We start from the raw sequence: 14,117 nt of genomic DNA on the forward strand, positions 1-14,117 counted from the left end.
ACAACTAACATTTAAAAAGAAATAAAAAGTATTAACCTATATTACAGTAAGGGGAAACAGTTTTGTGACACTTGTTTTAATTATGTGTACATATATATATATATATATATATATATATATAAATTCTACACATGTATTCATGTGTATAAATGTGCTGACTTGCAATTTAAATGTATTTCACTGAGTTGAAAAAGCTTGAAAAACATGTCTTAATGATTTTCACTATGTTTTGTACGCCTCTGTCTTAGTTTGTTCGTCAGGCCTCTCTTCTAGGTAATCTTATTCAAATTGCAAAAAAAAAAAAAAAAAAATGAACCAACCAGCCAAACAAGACTCATACATTTCCCTCTTCAGCATTTTCTGGGCACCCACTCATAGATTCTAGGATAAACTTACAACCTCATCGGGGGAACAAATAGGTAAACTGAACATTACAAAAATTAGAATTAAAATGTTAAAAAGTATAAGTAACATGTTAGAAATGAAAATGATTCACTCTGGCCAAGTTATCATGGAAGGCTTTATGCAGCCACTAGGCCCAAAATGCCAGTAATCAGATTGTGAAGGGCTTGAAAGTATGTATTTTTAAGGACTTTTGGCTGGATGACATGGTCTGAAAGATAGTTTTAGAACATGTGCTTTGAAAGCAATGAATTCTATTTTGCCCATAATAATTTAATGCATTCGGATCCACAAAGAACCTGTTATGATGTTAATTTACTTTAAAATATTTCAGCACAGTGTGATAATTGTGTTATATCGTAGGAGCAGTGAGCTGCCCCAGAAGGCCACCCAATCAGAGATGGTCGGCGGGCAATCCAATCAGGAAGGCCATGCTTCACAATTGCGTACTAGGGCCCTTCTTTTATCCATAGCTCCATCAATGTAGGCAGCTTTGCTAATTAGCTTAATACATGTCAAATGTGTCTCATTGGTGCTATGAGTGGCTTGCTAATAATCTTAATGATGTAGACACAGGCTCTTATTCACTAGTTCAATACTAGTATTCAAGATATGTGGACTGGCTGAGAAGTCACTGTTCATTAACAGGAATGGAACAAGCTCTGTGCTTGTACTTCGGTCGACGGCATCACAGTCATGACTGCTTAAAGGGACCTCTGTCTAGCCATTAGAAGAGGACTCTGGTCACCTGATGTTGACCACAAGGGTGACAGAATTTTGCCCTGAACACTTGAGGCAGATGCTATTGTGCTATTGCTTGCTAATGTTTAATAATCATTCTTGTGAAGCAAACTGAGTATGAGTTTTGCTTTCATATTAAGCAGGTAGTGGATACCATCATATGCCAAAAAACAGTCTGAGTGGTAAATGACCAAATTGGCTGTCTGTTTGAAAAATAAGTAAGTAAAGACGTCTGGTACATTTAAGCTACTCCCAAATAACATCAATCATCAACATCTATTTATCAAAGCAAGTTTATTTAATTACTTATTCCAGACAAATAATGAGGCTCATGTGTACAACTAAAATAAGACAATCCAAATAAAAGGTAGGAAAAATTAATATGAACTACACAAACAGCTATCTAGAAAGGAAAAGCAGCTGCATTCATTTTACATAACACTGTGGAGTGATGTAGCACCATTTACTTCAAAGATATCGTAAGTATTTTATAAGGTGATTACGTGGGTCTTTGCTAAAATGTAGCAGTAGCTTAAAAATTATGTCAAGTTTGACGATAATCTTATGTTCAACTAACTTCAAATACAAAATTATATCAGAAAAATTATTTCAGAAAAAATAGGGAATTTGGGAAGGATGTGACCTTGTACAATTCTTTTAAAAAATCCTAAGGAAATACAGTTACCATAATTGAAACTGGTATTCTTCCATCATCTGCACTTATCACTATCATCATGAGCTAAATTCTAAGCCTTGGAAGACTTAATAGGTAGTTATTTAAACACACACACAATTTATAAAAAATATTTTTTAAATCAAAGTTTTATTTATTGGTCTGTTCAGTCTGTTCTGGTCTGAACCACAAACGTGGAGGAACAAGAGAACTTCATTGCTGCTGAAATCAAAGGATTAGGATCTTTAATGATTAATTCTACTTTTTACTATTTCTAATGGTCATTCTAAGTTATTCTATTCTGATCAATCTTAGGTTGAAATTTGGTGAACTGAAGTTTGACCCTGCTGATGAATCTGAATTAACATGAGAACATTTATAAACCCAAGAGTAAGCATTTTTCTAAAGACTGATGAAGTTTCATCTGAAAAAATATAAAGTAAATTGGAGAGAAATTTGGTGTTCCAGTGTCCTCCATGAGCCACTTGTTAAGAGCCACAGTACATTTTCAGAAATATACCACAGAAAAATCTATGGAAAAAATTCCCAAGAGTCTGGGATTATTCAATTTTAGAAAGCTGTGGTTCCTACCTCCCCACCCCCCTTTTTAGTCATGAACCACTTTGAGAAGATGAAATCTATGAACTCCCCCCCCCCCAAGTAAAATGCATATTAAACAAAAACTTCTTATATGCATTTGCAAAGATTTCCCTAGGATCCATGACACCCAATTAGGAATTCCAATGTCAAAACTGTGGGACACAGTGGAAAGTTTAGCCCATTTCAACATTGCCTATCTTCATTTCATTGCTTCTACAGTAAGCATCTTAATAATTTACTAAACTGCTGTCTTAAGACAAAGTTATTGTTATCGCAAGCACCTACAGTCTTTTAAAATTCATTCTCCTGCTCCAGTTTTACAAGGTTTTCAGCCACATTCCCTGTCTCTCAAAGTGTCCCTACGATTAAATTACCAGGTAATTGTTTTCCTTTGATATACACTATTTTTCAGAGCCCGTCACTGAAAACCAAGCAGATTAGAATCTAACACCCTCGTGAAAATGAACATGTGTCTACAAAATGAAGAACAGGTTGTCTGACTTTATAAAAATGTATTTCTAGGTATAGTTTCACACCTGAAATCAAACATATCTATTAGTGCCTGTGAACATAACATACAATCCCAGGCCACACTTTGCCTTTACTTACTTGGAATCAGTACAATGGGAGTGTCCTAAATAGTAACAAAATGTACTAAACATTTTACCTACTGTTCAGGATAGAAAACTTCAATTCTGACCAAACTCACCATCTCAAAAGCATCTTATCAACTCCCCAGTTACCAAACAGGCTGAAGAATGCTGTGTTTGAGAAGTCTAACTTGAACCACTGGCTGTGTCTTAAACCCATGATGAATGGACCCTTAAAACAAGAGAAATGACGATACTATAGAGGACAAGGGTTAGGCTTGTTTTCTTATTAAAGACAAACTCCTCTAGTCGCTCCAAAGAATCTTTATATAATAGGGTAAACATGGATATAGAGGGGATTCTTAAAGAGACTTTGAAAACTGGTAACAGAAGGGGATAATACCTAGATATTAAATACGAAAATGCAAACACATCACATATATGAAATTTAATAAAATCCCTTACTAAAGAATTTTTCAAAGTTTGAAGTCAGGCGACAGTTCTCCAGTCTTTTTCATCATCCTTCTCTTTTGCTCAAGCAGAATATTTGTAGAACAACTCTCAAAATATCTGAATAAAGGAGAGGGGTCAGCTATGAGAACAGCTTTGCCAAGGAAGCTAAAACTTGGTTGTGGAATTTCATTCTTGTCTTTTGCTATGTAAAAAGTGAATAATGGAACCATTATCCTTTCCCTGCTCTTCTTTTCTTCTCAGAAGTTTTCCTTTGTATAAGTTAAACACTAGAATTTCATTTCAGAGACCTAGGGGTCATAAGACAGGGGTGGGAGGAGAATAGTACTGCTCTCTGACAATCAGAATTCAAGCAGTTCAAATCAATAGCAAAGGGCTCAAAAGAGAAAATGGACTGCTATTACTCCACTGGCTAAGACGTGTCCCATGAGTTATAAAATACACTACCAAATATTTTCCCTGCACTATTCAAATGGGCCATTTTGTGTTTTTCCTACTAGGCCTACTAAATGCTGAGTGAAAGCTGAAGAAGCTAACATATACCAGCATTCCTGGCTGTGCAACCTATACATTTTCATTTTAAGAATAATTCAAGCATAATCCATATTTTAAAAAATTAGACTAAAGAGAGACAGTAAAGGTTTTAAAGTTTTCTCTTTGAAAAGATGGTATCTTACAGTACATACAAAAATACTCTGAAAATACATGACTTCATTTACAAAACACTGAATCAACATATTACAAGAATTACATGGTTATGGATTTTAATAAACTGAGCATGCATTCATGAAACTTAAAAAATATTAAGAAATGCATTGAAAAAAGCAGTGTAAAAAAAGACAACTCATATAGTTAAATAAAAATTACAAAGGTCCTGAGCCAATTAATGGTTGGTAACAATGTCATTCAAAAATGCCTTCAGGTTTCAATAAAACCCACTGCTGATTTCTGCATGCCTAATTCGTCAAGAAAATGTGTGAAATTGTGGGGTAATGGTCAGGAATTATCATGCCAATTTAATTTTACACCTCAAAAATACAAGTTTGCCGTACTTAAAGGTACCTTATTGATGCTGGAATGAGTTGCTCCTCAGTAAAAAATACCAGTCAACTAATAAGAATGGCATGAGATAGAATATGTAATAATTTCACCATTCATATACTGACTTTCAGTGTCCTGGTTATATTTTGATTCTTAATAAAGATGCATTTCAAAGGCCTCCATGGGAGGCAAAATATAGAGAATTTATGGTGCCCAACTCTTATGTAATCACTGGACTAATCCTCTCTGGTAACTATGCAACATTTGGACAGAAAGGCACAAAAAAATAAAAATTTAAATATTCCATGTGCCATTCTGGAAAAAAATAACTTAAATCAACAGAACAGACAATAGGTACATCTACACAAATGAGGAAATCAGAAGATACCTCACATTCATTAATCTCGGGTTTCACAAAGTGGCTTCAAAGCTAAAGTAAATGTGTTAACATTTGGAAAATTACAAGACAATTTTTTTGTTTTCAATTTTTTCAGTTCTATACAATGATTACAACATAAGACAAAAAAAAAAAAAAGTTCAGGACTTGTTTTATCAGTGTCCAAAGAGTCAAGAACTGGTTCCCATAATAGAGAAACAAACATCAAAAGTTAAGGCAGTAAAACCTCCAACACAAAGCCATAACATTACAGGTGACAAGGTGATAGCAGGTGATCCTCAGAGAAGTGTATGTAGCAATCAATGAGAGAATGCTACAGCATCTGCAGGTCAAAGTGTGAAAGTTCAAAAACCACTTCAAGGTTAAGCCGATGACTATAACTTTCACCTGATTTTATGTATGAGAGCCACTTCTGGTTTTAAAAATGTGGCTGTATCTGTGTCACTAAATGATTGCATATTCACTTAAGTAAGGAGGCACTGCTTTTACCGATTAAGGGTCAGTCGAATAGAATTTTTGATGACACGGATGTTATTTGCTGGAGCTGGAGACGATGAATCTGGTAGTTCTTTACTGGGTAGTCTCTGGTAGAAAGAAATAGAAACAAAGGAAAAGCAAATATAAGGCCCAACTAGTAAATCAGTCATAAAACTGAGTTTTTCTCTGAATCCCTTAAGTTCCTAAACACTTAAGTATGTGTTGAGCATTTTCTCTCAGTGTTCATAGGCATTTCTTCTTTTGGGGAATTTTTTTATTTTTATTTTATTTTTTATAGTCAGGTGAAAAGCAACGGGATAAGAAAAGGGTGGATGTGTGAGGAGTGTGAGTACAGGAAAGAAGACTTTGTTAAATCAATCACCACTTCTGCACTGAGAAATGCATAAAGAACACAGTTCTCGAGTCAGGGGAATAGTAAGAGAAATTGGCAGAACACGGTCAGGAAACAGGAAAATCTTGGGGTACGAGGTGAGAAATGAGTGTGTGTTACAGAGGAAAATTTGATATGTAGTTATATCCCTCAATTAGTTTCTGTAATACATTCAGGAAGAACATTGTGAGATACTTAAGTTTTCAGGAAAATTGACTTTGTAGTCAAGCTAGGTAACTTCCGTAATGGTGAAATTCAAGGATTTCTATATGGGGGCTTTTGAGGATACTAAAGATTATTATATAATAAAGGCAAAGTCTAAGAAATTGAGAAACAAAGACAGACACCTAAAATACAGATAGTTGTCAACCGAATGGGAGAAGATATTTACAAGCAACACCTCCGATAAGCGGTTAATATCTGAAATATATAAAGAACTCGTAAAAATCAACAACAGAAAAACAAACAATCCAATTAAAAAATGGGCAGAGGACCAAAACAGACACTTCTCCCAAGAAGATAGACAAATGGTCAACAGATACATGAAAAAATGCTCAACTTCACTAGCTATTAGGGAAATGCAAATCAAAACCACAATAAGGTATCACCTCACACCTGTTAGAATACCTATTACCAACAAGACAAATAAGAAGTGTGGGCGAGGCTGTGGAGAAAAAGGAACCCACATACACTGATGATGAGAATGGAAATTGGTATAGCTGCTATGGAAAACATTATAGACGTTCCTCAAAAAATTAAAAATAGAATTACCCAGCAATGGTATGACCCAGCAATCTCTCTCCTGGGTAGCTACCCCCAAAAATCTGAAAACATTTATCTGTAAAGATATATGTGCTCTGATGTTCACTGTAGCATTATTTATGGTGGCCAAGACATGGAAACAACCAAAGTGTCCTTTGATAGATGAATGGATAAAGAAGATGTGGTATATATACACAATGGAATACTACTCTCCCGTAAGAAAAGATGAAATAGTGCCATTTGTGATAACATGGACCTTGAGATTATTATGCTAAGCGAAATAAGTCAGAAAAAGTTGAGAACCGTATGACTTCACTCATACGGTTGGGATATAAAACTGAAAGCAACAAAGGAACAAGACAAACAAAATCTCCCAGACATAGATAATAGTTTAGTGGTGACCAGATGGAAGGGGGGAGGGGGAATGGTAGAAAAGGATAAAGGGGGTCAAATATATGGTGATGGAAAGAGAACTGACTCTGGGTGGTGAACACACAATGTGATATATAGATGATGTATTATAGAAATGTACACTTGAAGCCTATGTAATTTTACTAACCATTGTCACCCCAATAAATTTAAAAAATGCAAAAAAATTTATTAATGAAAATAAAATTTAAATAGCAAAAAACAAAAATACAGACGGTTGTGTGACAGGAACAGTATATTATCTTCTTGTCAAGAGATGACTCAAGACTTAATTCTCCTCTCATGTTACGTTGGCTAAACAAATTAGCTACATCATATCCACATCCACCAAAAATTTCACACACATAAAAATAGAGAATAGGACAATGAAGACTTAGATGTCACAACCAAGACTCAGACATTATCAACATTTTGCTACATTTGTTTGGTTTATGCCCTTACCCTTTATACTTGAAATAATTTAAAGCAAAACGCAGACATGTCATTTCATGCTTTCATACTTCAATATCCATTTCAAAGTTTTTTCTTTCATTATTAAACATAATTATACACACGTTTTTTATAACCATCTCTTATACTAAAAGAAATTTTACAAATTCTACAACTAGTAGAATGAGGACACTTTCTATTTTGCTTTAGAATGGCTAATACATCCAGGGGAACTTGGCAGGATGACAGTTGATTATGATGAGACTTTATTCTTTAATGGGGGGTGAAAATAAGCCATTTTGTTCTTTATTCCCTATAAACTCTCAGAGAAGGGATTTTTCTGATTTACACAAGGCTGATTTTTGAGCAACTGTTTATCAACTTACCATGCTTTGCTTAATAATACTGTATTATTAGTTTCAATGGTAATTCTTTGAAAAATAAAATTTTAAATTGACATTTAAGAGCTCTTTAGTTTTAGATCTTTAGCTCTTAGCATGTACACTGGTACATTTGGTTCTTTTAAAATATTAACTTTGGTTCATAACTATTGAACCTAAATTTTGACAGTAAACAGTCGTACACAATAAAAGATATACTATCAAGTATTGGTAAGAAATTACTGTGCTGAGCATTAAGCTACTTCTTTAAAGATAAATACAAAACAAAGGTTGAACATAATCTGAATAAGTCTTAAACTACTTCATCTTTAATAGACTTCTGAGGTACATAAACTTAGGATCACACTTTGTTTGCTATTTCCACTTCCAACTCCCAGCTATACTGCTGGTCTTTCAGTTTCAGGACAAAATCAATTACCCTTTTCCTTCACCCAGTGCTAGGCTCTAAATAAGCTTTTTGTACCTGTACGTTAACTACGCATTTTAACCTATACATATTACCTATGAATAAACTGTTACCTTTTTCCGTGATGTATCAATAGTTGGAATAGGCATACATTCTCCTCCAATGGCATCCTAAAAACAGAAGAACTATTTAAAAGAGACAACTTTCTCTCCTACATGCAAATGCTCATTTCTACATAAAACATCAAAAACTTGACAGGCAGATCTAATGTGATTCACTTATAAGTACAGTACTTTCCTGATACATGACTTTAAAAAGTAAGTATTTTGAAGCACACTATTCATATATTTACCACTGATTTTCTTTTTCTGTTTTCAGCAGCACGTGATTCCTTAAATTTTGATTCAAGTCGAATAAACTAAAACACAAACATTAAAATGATTGCTATTATTACCTACAAAAAAAAAACCTATGTAAACTGAAACACTCATTAGTGACTACACTATCATCAAAACTACTTACAAACATGGGTTGATTAGAGAATTTAAATTAGACTGAATTCAACTGCCACCCTTAATTTCTACATTTTGATCTTTTTGGTTAAATAATTCAGTTTATAACAAATAAAATAGTTTTACCACCCCCTACTGGAGGCAGAAGAGATCGACATTACAACACAATAAATATGATTAGTTACCAATAATGACTTCTGTGAAAGTCAAGAAGAAACTTCGACCAACCATTCAAGTTTTCAGATACACACATTAGTAATCTGAATTTAGGATGAACAATTAATATTGTTCTTTTAGGTTAGAGTAAATATTCTTTTTGAACAGTCAAATCCTAATAGAACGCTAAGATAGCTATGGAGAATTGTTTCTTTAGTACTCTTAACTTTTAAAAAAATCTACTACTGAATCGACTAAAGTTGTAACTTTACCTTTTCTATGTCTTTCAACCGCTTCGAAGACCCATCTATGGATGGGGAATGGGATCTCTTGGGCATAACATTCTTAGTTAGGTTTGACATTCCATTTAGATGTGGTTGTCCCTGGGCCGGGTTGTGGGGTGTTGTGATCCTAGGAATAACATTTCGTCCTACTACAGTAGGAATGGTGCACACAGCTGGGGGTGACACAGCTTTTACTACAGAGTCAACTTCTGGGAAGGAAAAAAGAAAGATTTTAGTAATTAAATATCTATTTATATATATATGTAGAATAATTAGTAATAAAAGTATAGATACCTACTTGCACCAATGACTGGAATAGATAGTCCTTGAGCTGGCGGGACACTCAGTGGCTTTTCCACAATTACAGCAGCAGGCTCAGCACTAACCCTATTAAAAGTGTTAAATTATCATCATTAAATTATTTAAATATTACTTACTTAAAACACTTTTAACATTTAAGATTACTTCTTTCAAGTATTCCTACTTCAATATTTCATTGAAGGAATTAAAAAGGGGAGAAAAAGGCAGAGGACTCAGTAAGAACTAAGAGAAAAAAATTAAACAGAAATCACGTTCATTTCTGTGTACTAAGCTATTCCCACATATTCATATACCTAGGCCATGTCTCACTGCATTACCACAAATTTTCCAGTATTTTGAAACAAACTATCAACTAGTAATATAAAATTACTTAACAATTAAAAAAAAGTATTTAGCAAAGGTAGAGTTTTCCATTATCCTCAAATACACTGAAGACTGAAAGGACAATTTTGAAATACAGACCTTTCCGTTTCTCCTGAAGAAGGAATATCAGGCTTGGAAGGCTTGTTTGTAGACACTGGGGAATTAAAAGGTGTTCCATTATCAGTGTCTCTGGAACTATCCAAACAATTGCTATCCAGAGATGATCTTTTGGATTGAGGTCCACTTGAACTTCGACTGACATCAGAAAGACTTTGCTGAAAGAGAGGAAAGCTTTCAGGATTTCAAAAAGCAAATGAGAATAATGACTGTTTTCAATTCTGAAATATTAGGCTGGTGTACAAGTAACTGCGGTTTTTGCAATTATTTTTAACCTTTTAAATTGCAATTACTCTTGCACCAACCTAATACATATAAAACACATTATCTTTTGTGATTAACGAAGGTGAGATTTTGGTCCCAGATTGAATTGTCTTTACTGTCCCTCTTCTCAATGTTTGGGAGCTGTATGAACACAAATTTGTTCCCAGGAACCATACTGGGGAGTTAAGATTACAAACTCACCTTTTTCTTCTTTTGAAGAATCTCTGCTGGAAGATAGTGATGAAGTTGTTTTTTTTTAACATGAGTTGCTTCAATTTTCATACCTTCCTTTAGCATGTTTATATTGTTTGCCTGTCTGTACACTGTAAAAATGTCAGTATGTTAATGGAAACTTCTTTCTGAACCAAGGGTTTTCTTTTTTGAAATGCATACTACCCATCACTATACAAACACAAACACAGACCCCTCTTACAGAATAAGTATTTCTAAAAAGGTCACAAACCTATTTGAGTACTGACTAGTTTTCTCATGTCCAACTTCTAAGAATTTCCCATAATCAAATCTCATTAACAAAATAAACGTACGAAAAAAAGGTTTTTTTCCCCAAATCCTGTTTTCTGCTGTTTTCCCAAAAGGCAGTCTCTTCACATAATTACTTGCCTAAGTCTAAGTTAATCCTTATACCAAATATCCAAGATGCAATTCAAGCTCTCCCTCTCCATGAAACTTCTTTTACTACACCAATCATAGAATGTCAGATGTCAGAAACCTTCTAGAAATACATCCTTATTATACGGGTGGGGAAATGAGGCTCAACAGCTCTGAACATCTTTTCCGGGATTGGAATACACACAGCCCTAGATTCCCATCCTAGTACTTTTCATATCTTGTAAGTAAATCAATTTTATAAATTATTTAATGTATTTTAACTGTGAATACCCGATTAGATTATAAGCTTACTAAAGACAGGGTTGGGGAGTTTCTTTTGCAGTCAGTACTGTGAAATGTGGTGAATTATCTCTTGGGGCCTCTGTATTTATGTGGCGAACATTTTATAAATTTATAATAAACAGTTTCCCAACCTCCTCCTTTTTGAAAAATGAGCCCAAATTAAAATGGAAAAATTTATATCTATGTTTTCATTCCAAATTGCTTATAAAAGAATCACCAGGAGTGTTTGTCCAACTTGCAGATTCTCTGGCTCCCCTCCCAGGGTGATTCAGTAGTTCTAAGGAGAGGCGCAGGGATCTGCACTTTCATGGTAACATGAGCACTAATTCTAACAAATGCAAAGAACTCAGATGAGCCAAATCAAGAATATTAATAGTATGAATGTACACTATTCCAGATTATTAAGATAACTCCAAATTTGTAATGAATATACGAGCATATTAAGATATTCCAAAAAGGTATTATCAGGGAGCTAAATGTGAAAGACACTCTTTTTACTGATTTTGCAACATTCAGCAAGCTTGTGTTTACTGATATTTATTTTATGTGAAAAACATAAAAATCAAGTCCTCTTTATGACTGTAATTATAAACCCTGGCTCTGCACACTAAGAATCACCTACAGAGTTTCTTTACTTTTCCCTCTTTTTGTTTTAAAAGATACCAAACATCGTACTAAACTCAAAGAGTTTAAGAGCATTCCATAAAGTCTCTTCACCACTGTCCCCTGGACACACCTGGTTCCTTGACATAGAAGCATAGAAGCATAGTTCTGCCAGTTTCTTTTTAAAAAACTACATATTGTTCCAGAAATATTCTGTTTTATAAGCAAACATGCATATATTCTCTCTTTACTGACTTATAAAAATGGTAGTTCCCTATACACGCTGTTCTGCAATTTTTCCCTCTACGTAATGCCATGGAAATTATTTCATCATACCTTTGCTTTTTTAATAGCAGCCTGGATTTTTATAATATGGATGGTACCATACTCATTTAATCAATTGTAAAACTTGATGATACTGCATTACATCTAAGGTTGAGAACCATAGCTCTATGATGACAAAGTCTTACCTGTATCAGTAAATGACTGTATATCATATGTCAAGTCTATGTTAACACTTTCTGCATTTTCTACTCTCCGAAAAATTATTCCAAGGAACCACATTGATACGTAATTGTTGCTATAAAATAAAATTTAAGAATTTCTATTAATTTTTTTTTACAATTTTACAGATGCTATTTGGTAATTAAAACTTGGTCTCTAGGGAAACATAAATAAAAATTTCAATGGTTTGGTCAAATTCTTAAAACTGACACCAAGAACATTGGAAAGTTATACTGTGTTGTTATAGAGGATTAAATGGCTTTGAAAATGACTTACTAAATATATACTTAAAGATGCTCTAAAAATTATTTTTGCTGGGCTACAGATATAGCATGTACTTAGTTTCAATGCATGACTACTCAAGTTCAAATACATAATGTATCACCCCCCATCAATGCCTGTTAATGACAATGCTACAACTGATCTAAGACAATGCATACGTCAAATAACATTATTTAAAAACTATGTTAATAAATAACTTACTCTTTATGATATTCCTTATTTCCTGGGAATGACTGGGGATTTACATGGGCAAGAGTAATAAATTCATTCCGTTCCAAGTTTCCAACAAGTACACGGATTTTAGATTCTACTAATCCAACCCTAAAATAAAATAATGGACAAGATTATTTCCATATTAAAATTGGAAGCTACATACAAGTAAACTAAACAGTGTATCAGGTATGATGCTTTACATATTCATTTAAAAAATTCAGTCCAATATATATTAGTGACCCTTTAAAATACCATTCAAGTGACAAATTAGTGAATTTCCGTTTTCCCCCTTTTAAAAAAAAACTGATCTATTTAATGCACTGCTGATCTAAAATACTCTGCCTGTTAAGACCATAAAATAATTATGATTTGAGCATAAACAAAAACTATTGGTTAATCTGTTTCTAAATCTTTTTGCACTTTCAAATTTTATGTCTAAACCCTAAGGCTAAGATATGTTTAAATAATGTGACCCAATAAAAGCTAATAATTAGCACTTAATTCACGAAATAAACATGCTCTGATTTTCACAAAATTGATATTAGATATTGCATTTCAAAATTTACCAAAATCAAATCAGATACTACTAAAATATAGCTTCATCAGATTTTTGAAACTGTTCTACCTCACTTAAAAAATGTGATTGTAAGATATATTAACTTAATGATTCTGAATTAGAAAGAATAACTACAAGAACATTTTTACATCTGTTAAACACTTGAAAAAGCTTAACACATTGTAACTGTGTGCTTTAACGGCAGATACACAAAACACTGAGATATATTCCTCTGTGTTATCTAAATGAGAGGTTGGCAGACTTACTCTGTAAAGGGCCAAATAGTAAATACTTTAGGCTTTGTGGGCCACACTGTTTCTGTTGCAACTGTTCAACTCTGCTTTGTAGCAGGAAAACAACCATAGACAATTTATAAATCAGTGAAAGTGGCTGTGTTTTAAAAACACGTATTTATAAAAACAGGTAGCAGACTGGATTTGGCCCATAGCATAGCTTCCTGACTCCCGATACAAATTAAATACTCTTGTTTTAGTGAAAGGTTTCTTTTCAGGGTCCCTTTATTTATAAGTGAAATAGCATTAAACACTTGAAGCAAAACTAAGAGAATATTGTTCTGTTTTCCTTTTCCAGGAGTCAGACCTGAGGAAAGCACTACTGTCTCTGGTGACCTAATAGCTTCTGCACGATGGAGCTAGGGATATCAACATACTAGAGGAAGATGAAATGAATTTAGGTGCACTAGAAAGAATGTACTGCTCTTTGACCAAAAATATCTCCTATCTGTTCACAGAAGCTTAAAATTCTGAAAACTTTCATGACACCATCCCCTAAATTAAAGTATATAAAATGCCTTTTTCCT

The 14,117-nt window shown here is 33.8% G+C and overlaps 1 protein-coding gene across 2 annotated transcripts in view; it reads right to left on the reverse strand.

The window, feature by feature from the left end:
- Window positions 1-1,418: 1,418 nt before the first annotated feature.
- Window positions 1,419-14,117, reverse strand: part of PAPOLG (poly(A) polymerase gamma) — a 32,115-nt gene continuing 19,416 nt past the window's right edge. The window contains exons 14-23 of one of the 2 annotated variants that reach the window (XM_081069751.1): window positions 12,730-12,849; window positions 12,213-12,322; window positions 10,429-10,550; window positions 9,946-10,121; window positions 9,461-9,549; window positions 9,151-9,371; window positions 8,563-8,628; window positions 8,324-8,380; window positions 5,405-5,499; window positions 1,419-3,576 (exon numbers count right to left, since the gene is read on the reverse strand). In XM_081069751.1, coding sequence (XP_080925877.1) covers window positions 3,483-3,576; window positions 5,405-5,499; window positions 8,324-8,380; window positions 8,563-8,628; window positions 9,151-9,371; window positions 9,461-9,549; window positions 9,946-10,121; window positions 10,429-10,550; window positions 12,213-12,322; window positions 12,730-12,849 — 1,150 coding nt within the window. In that variant the 3' untranslated portion in view covers window positions 1,419-3,482. Of the gene's footprint in view, window positions 3,577-4,112; window positions 5,500-8,323; window positions 8,381-8,562; window positions 8,629-9,150; window positions 9,372-9,460; window positions 9,550-9,945; window positions 10,122-10,428; window positions 10,551-12,212; window positions 12,323-12,729; window positions 12,850-14,117 lie in introns of those variants that run through there. The other variant, XM_081069752.1, reaches the window with a different exon arrangement.

This window comes from Rhinolophus hipposideros (genome assembly GCF_964194185.1).
Source record: "Rhinolophus hipposideros genome assembly, chromosome: 12".
Classification (NCBI taxonomy): Eukaryota; Metazoa; Chordata; class Mammalia; order Chiroptera; family Rhinolophidae; genus Rhinolophus; species Rhinolophus hipposideros.